The 6,658-nt window shown below is 46.5% G+C and overlaps 1 protein-coding gene across 1 annotated transcript; it reads right to left on the bottom strand.

Moving 5' to 3' along the window:
• Positions 1-1,761: 1,761 nt before the first annotated feature.
• On the bottom strand, positions 1,762-6,165 carry KLRC1 (killer cell lectin-like receptor subfamily C, member 1). Its single transcript, XM_010287997.1, has 5 exons — positions 5,919-6,165; positions 4,765-4,863; positions 3,534-3,685; positions 2,960-3,063; positions 1,762-1,873 (listed from the first exon to the last, which is right to left on the bottom strand). The coding sequence occupies exons 1-5, from the start codon at positions 6,163-6,165 to the stop codon at positions 1,762-1,764; spliced, it is 714 nt and encodes a 237-aa protein (XP_010286299.1).
• Between the last annotated feature and the right edge of the window lie 493 nt (positions 6,166-6,658).

Below are 6,658 nucleotides of genomic sequence, written 5' to 3'. Positions count from 1 at the left end.
GCTGACAGCCAACTGAACATGAGCCAGCAGTGTGCCAGGTAGCCAAGAAGGCCAATTGTGTCCTGGCCTGTATCAGAAATAGTGTGGCCAGCAGGAGTAGGGAACCAATTGTACCCCTGTACTCGGCACTGGTGAGGCCACACCTCGAATCCTGTGTTCAGTTTTGGGCCCCTCACTACAAGAAGGATGTTGAGGTGCTAAAGTGTGTCCAGAGAAGGGCAACTAAGCTGGTGAAGGGTCTGGAGAACAAGTCTTATGGGCAGTGGCTGAGGGAACTGTGGTTGTTCAGTCTGGAGAAGAGGAGGCTGAGGGGAGACCTTATCACTCTCTACAACTACCTGAAAGGGGGTTGTGGCGACAAGGGTGTTGGTCTCTTCTCCCAAGTAACTAGTGATAGGACAAGAGGAAATGGTCTCAAGTTGCGCCAGGGGAGGTCTAGATTGGATATTAGGAAAAATGTCTTTACTGTGACAGTGGTCAAACATTGACACAGGCTGCCCAGGGAGGTGGTGGAGTCACCATGACTGGAAGTATTCAAAAAAACATGTGGATGTGGCACTTCCAGACATGGTTCAGTGGGCATGGGGGTGTTGGGTTGGTGGTTGGACTTGATGATCTTGAAGGTCTTTTCCAACCTCAATGATTCTGTGATTTTGTGCTTCTGTGTGGGGTATGGCAGGACTTCTTTAGGGGGAGAGGTACTCTGGAGGAAACTCAGAGCATGGGGCAAACAGACCACTCGGTCAAGGGGGTGGTGTGGTGCATTTGAACCATGACTGAGGGCACCTTCACGGGTGGGCCTTACGGCAAAAGGGCTAGAAGATGAGGGGCTGCACTTATTTGGCTACTGTAAATTTGTCAGTCTGTAATCTTTCAAGCAGAGCTGGGGTAGGAGCCTGTTTAATAGCTATAGCTGTATCCTGTCCTCTGCAAGAGGAGATGCTCTTCTGCAGTGTTACTGCAAAGAAAATGTTTCATCTCCTGCCCTCTTGACTCTGTTCTTGGCACCAGGTTCCTTTCTGCCCATTTATCAATCACCCAATGCACTAAACAATGATATTGGGAAGGAAAACAGAAAAAGTCATTACTGAAGAAATTGTTAGAAGTGACCCATGTTTATTTTCATCTCAGCAGGGTAACAGGTTTACTCCTTCACAGCTAGTTACACAGCAGTGTAACACTGGGAGCCATGTTTTGTCCAGGTAAAAACTTAAACCACAGAAGAATTTAGGTTAGAAGGAACCTCTGGATATCATCTGATCCACTTGCAAAAGCAGGACAACTTAAACTTCAGGCTAGCTTTCTGCCTTGGTGCGTGTCACAAGAGAGAGAAATTAATCCAGAGCTTGCATGAGCTCACAGATTACAATCCCATCTCTCCCTAGGATTTCCAATGCCAGGACAGCATTCCAGTGACAGGGCTCAAGTATCTCTGAAAATGACTGAGAGAGACTTAGAGAAATCTCTGCTTCCCCTTCGCTACCACTTTGAAGACCACCTGTGACTAGCCAATGGCTATGAATATGACCATCGCCAGTGTGACCCTGAATGGAGACAGGAGCAGCACTCGGACCTCATCTTGCAGCTGCTCATGCCAGGGCTTTGGCTGCAGCTGCATTCACTCCTTGCACTGCAGCAGGTGTCATAGCAGCAAGGACCATAGCCAGGCACTCCCAGAGAAGCTTCCTGAGTCACCTTCACAGGGATCAAGCCTTAGCAGAGCTCTCCAAAGGACACTTCATTACACAAGGTGCATGGAATTCACTGAAGAGATTTCTCGCAGATCCATGGGGCAAGGACTTCGCAGCTGGAAGCACGGATGGCACCTTCCAGCAGAACGGCACAGTTCTGCACAGGGCTGTTGAACAGGACCCTGTGGGAGACACAGGCAGAGCATGCAAGCAGGGGAGACATTAGAGTGGGATCCCCATTTTGGCAGGAGGAAGAACGCTTCACAACTTTGAAGGTAGGAGACTCGATGCAGCTGGACCTCATGACCCCATGTCAGGGAAGACCCATCCTGGGACATTAGGAGGTCTGACAGTGGGGCTCGCTATGACCCGAGCCACCATGAGATTTTTCAGTAAGTCAGTCTCATTCTGGGCTCTCCATTTCCAATCACACAAGAGAGAAAAGTCCTGTCCCACAAAGGATTTTTTGCTGTTACACTTAAGGCAGTTGGAGACCTTACACTTAAGGCATTAGGGGGGGCCATGCTGGTATTTGAGGGTTCCTGCGAGTGTGGGGTGCCTGTGAGGCAAGTGTGTGAGTGCATGGGACTGTTTGGTAGCGAGAACCGAGCTGGAGCAACTGGTGAGTAGGGCACGTGTGGGTCAGGTAAGAGGGGCTGGGATGTGGGCAGAGGTGTCAAACGGAGAGGTGCCGTGCTGGTACTCAGGGGATCCATGAATGTGTGTGTGCTTGTGAACCTAGAGAGCATTTTGTGTGTGCCTTCACCAGTGAACTTTAGTCCTGAGCAGCCAGGGAGGAGGGTGGGGATTTATCTGCCTATAGTTCTTCTTTATGTGAGCCCTGGTAGCATTACATGTGGGTGCTGCTGAAGGCAGTGCCTTGTCCGTGGCAGTCTGTGTAGCCAGCTGTGTCAGAGTCCTTTGCCTGCATGTGTGTCTGTGTCCATGTTTGTGTCTCTGGGATACATGTTCAGCTTCTCTACTGATTGAACCTGCCAATGGGAAAGTAGCCGCTGTGTCCATCAGCCTGGGATAGAGACTCCCAGGTCTCTGTGTGCATCAGCGTGGGCTCCAGCAGCTGGGCAGGAGGAATTCCTTAGTTCTGGAGCTGCTAGAGCCTGCAGCCACTCTGAACATCCCCTAGCAGCTCTGTTCATTGATTGACTTCCATTGACAGATGGGACATTTCATGTAAAAGGATTAAGGGCATTGGAAAGATCTCAAGCCCTTTACTTTATCTGAAAATACAGAGGAAACACCATACTCACTTTTTGCCCCTCAGTTTTGAACCATCTTCCCAGGCCCAGTCACCACCAGTGCTATTCTGCAAACCAATCCAGTGGGATTTGGTGTGCATTATCTGGAAGAAGTCCTAGGAGGGACAGAGGCAGAGAGAGATCAGTAGACTTGGAGAAACCCAGTCAAGGCCTGAGTTCTGAGGGAGAAAGAAAGGGGCACTCTGTGAGAGAGGGAAATTTGGGACCATTTCCCAACATCCTTTGAATACCCACGCCCTTCCTTCCTACAGGGACCTGCTCTGTGAGACAGCATCTCAGAGTGCCAGGCAGCCCTCTGACTGTGGGGTCTGTGGGCTGAGCCCATGACAAGCTCAGCAGAGGCAGGCAGAGAGAAGCAAGTCCCTCTTGCCAAGGGGCCAAGGGAAAGTCTTGCCTCTGCCAGAGGCAGGAAGGTGGCGGGTGAGTCCCAGAGCATTGCAGAGGCCCTTTACGCTTGCCCTTCCTCATAGAGGAGGAAGAGTCGGGCAGTGCAGCGCCTTCCCCCGTAATCCTACCAACCTGCATGGCAAAGGCCCTCTGCCCTTGCCATTGCAAAGGCACCCACCAGTTCACTGGTATCGTTGATCACCAGGAGATGAGCTCCCAGTGCCCGGCAGGATTCCTGGCTGGAATGCCAGTCCTTCTTCTCCTTGGAGAAGGAGTAACAGGTCCCCCCGGAGCCCACCCACTGCTCAGGGCAGCGTGGACACGGACAGCCTGCAAAACAGTCATACATCTCTCTTCCCACTGATAGTCATAGCCTAGTTCATTACAAAACGATTTCACAAATACAGTCTCTCTCCAGAAAATTATTCTCCACAGTTACAGTAATGCCATCCTTGGAGCTCTTCTGAACTTGCAAAGACAATGTAATCACCTACATCAGCGTCCCTGAAGGGCTCTGTAAAGGGCATCCATTTTCCAGATTGGGAATTGGTAGGAGAGCATGTAGAGGACCCTTCAGACCTTCCTTTTCTTTCCCCATATTTTTGCCTTTTTTTTGTTTTTCCATCCCCTTTTTGTTCTGTCTTCCCCATATAAACTTTGTCTTTGGCACATATCTCCTTCTGTCAAAGGCAAAGCACCTGGCAGGTTTGTGGCAGGTCACCCATTTTTATACAGCCTCCACCACTAGCGCTGGCTGCTCCTTGGGCACATCCTCCAGCACATTTCTGAAGTACTGCTGCTTTGTACGAGCAGCATTTCCAATTACTATAGTTGCCTGAACCTTAGCTTGATAGCATTTCATGGCAAGCTGGTCAAAAGGCTTAAACTTCCTAGGGACAGGAGTCTTAACAGCTGCTAGTCATGGAGGTCTTGCAGTTTGAAGCACTCTCCTTTTCCTTCCTAGCAGGAGAGCTGCTGGTGTTACTAGCCTGTGGATGGCCACTGAACACCTCGGGGTTCATTCTCTCTGCTGTACAGCACTGACCTCCAAATCCACAGCAAATAAATGGGCCATCAGGTTATGTCCTCCAGCCTAGAGTTGTATTCTTCAGGATGTTCTCGAATGGCTGAGCACCCAACATAGTGTGCTTGCTCTACACTGAAGTTTACCCAGCTGCCCCTTTCAAACCCATCTTTGACACCCTCTACGCCTTACTCTCTTGTTCCTGATGAGGACAGGTCTAACTAGACTGAGCTTAACATTTAAAAATCTCAGAAAAAAGAAGCAAGTCTTTTTTAAGAGGGAAAAGGTACTTCCATGCTCTTCTTGGACCCCAAAAGCTCTGTTTTGCTCCCTGCCACAGTTCTAAATTCAAAACAAATATCTTCAATGGAGGAGGTTTATTTACCCTTGATAATAAAACCCACTGTAGTTCCCAGCAATGCCAAGGCGAGGCTCCCTAGAATCACTGCTATAATCCAGCAGGTAGTATCTGAAACAGGAGAATCTAACAAGAAGAAAAAGAACATAAATGTGTGAAAAGTGAGGCTTTCTCAATGGGATCAGCTCTAAAAACATAATTTACACTGAACTCCAGTTTTTGTTTACCTCAGTCTGCACTCATGTCAGAGTCCAGTACTGTCTGACCAGGTTTTTTTTTTATATACCACACATGCACAATTTAATGTTTAATACCAAATTTACTTATTTGAAGACATGTGATGTTATACAGGATTCTGATTTAGCAGAATGATACAGCTATGTGTTGAAAGCACAACACAAGTGCAAATGACACTTAGCAGAATAAAGCAATTTCAACACACATCTGAATCACAATACACATGTGATTCTCATTGCCAAGCTCTATGATATCCTTATCATCGCAACGCTGGGTGGCACCAGGAAGGAATATGTGGGTTTAAGCAGCTCAAGCCTGTTGCGCTCTTCAAAGGTTTTTGTCAGTTGCTCAGTGGTTGTACTCTGTGTTAGGCTGAACCACATCATACACACTTCCCCCATGCCGGTCTGGCTGACTCAGGAAGACATTCGCACTCTTTGGTTTAACTCATGGATGAAAATTTACACAACCAGCTGATCCACTCAACTGGTACAGCCGGTTGATCCACCTAACTGATACAACTGTTAATGCCAAAAAATGTACCTCTCCGGTCCCCTTAATGTTAAGTTCAACTTTCTTTCTGACAGCCATATTCAGTCACTGGATACTTCATGAGCACGTTGCACTTGCCCATCTCCTTTGAGATTTCTCCTATTGTAAGGGCTTATTAATCAGTCACAACTCGGCATTACATTGGAAGTCCAAATACAATGACTGTTTTGATGCAGCATCAACAGAAATTATTAGATCACACATTACTTTGTTGCAGCTGCAAGTCTCCAATTTTAACCTGCCTTGAACTGCCCATCCTTCCCAACTTCAAACAGCAGGATAGAAAAGAAAAAATTTTAGCACACAAATGCAGATCTCTAATTCAGACATTAAATCTGTTAGACTGTTTATTCAGTAATGCATACATCTTTCCCATTATTAACAGATTTTACCTTTGTTCTTGATATTCTTGTTCTCCTCTGTTCTTTGTCTTTTCATCATCTGTTTCTTGGAAGAAGTGCTGTGTTTCATATTCAGATAGACATGCTCCTTTCTATTCCCGTCACATGCTTTTAAGCGTTGCTTTTTTTCACTCTGCTTTACTTGGAATTTAGAAGTCCAATTAGCTACAAAGTCCAGGTCTGGATCTGAATTTCCCTGAAGGTCAATAGAGCTTTCCTCCCAGCAGTTTGGAATCATTTCTACAACAGAACGTATTATTAGCAGAAGAGTAATATATAGAAGGACTGATGTCCTAAATAAAGCTTTCTGGAATACAAAATCATTTAGGCAATGACAATAGCTCATGAAGAGCTCTATCTTTTGTGATTAAACTGCTACTATGACAGATGCTAAGTAGGTCAATGTTAGACAGAGGATCTTGCTTTCACAAGGAAGTGAAGACATCTAGCATTCTCCACACCAACTAATATAAGTAAGCAATTTAGGCTTGACCAAGATGACAAAGGTGAGGAATTAAATTTCCTCATGTAGCAAATGGATAGACATGGTTAATTCTAGTGGGACAATTTGCAGAATGCAATACTCTTTCACTGCAAGCACTGTCAATAAAAGCATTGCATTTGATCTATATCAATGACATACTGATTTAAAAAGAAAAGTCCTTTGAGCATTTGGACAAGAAAATGGGGAGGGGGCTTACCTTAATTCCACAGTAGGAAGCTGAAATGTA

Source organism: Phaethon lepturus, unplaced genomic scaffold (assembly GCF_000687285.1).
Source record: "Phaethon lepturus isolate BGI_N335 unplaced genomic scaffold, ASM68728v1 scaffold915, whole genome shotgun sequence".
Classification (NCBI taxonomy): domain Eukaryota; kingdom Metazoa; phylum Chordata; class Aves; order Phaethontiformes; family Phaethontidae; genus Phaethon; species Phaethon lepturus.
This window is presented reverse-complemented; position numbering and strand designations above follow the sequence as displayed.

Coding starts and splice junctions, on each gene's coding strand:
- KLRC1 (XM_010287997.1), bottom strand. CDS start 6,165: ATGATTCCAAACTGCTGGGAGGAAAGCTCTATTGACCTTCAGGGAAAT. Junction 3,064..3,533: donor TCAACGATACCAGTGAACTG/GTGGGTGCCTTT, acceptor TGTCCCTCCTAG/GACTTCTTCCAGATAATGCA. Junction 1,874..2,959: donor TCAAAACTGAGGGGCAAAAA/GTGAGTATGGTG, acceptor TGTCTCCCACAG/GGTCCTGTTCAACAGCCCTG.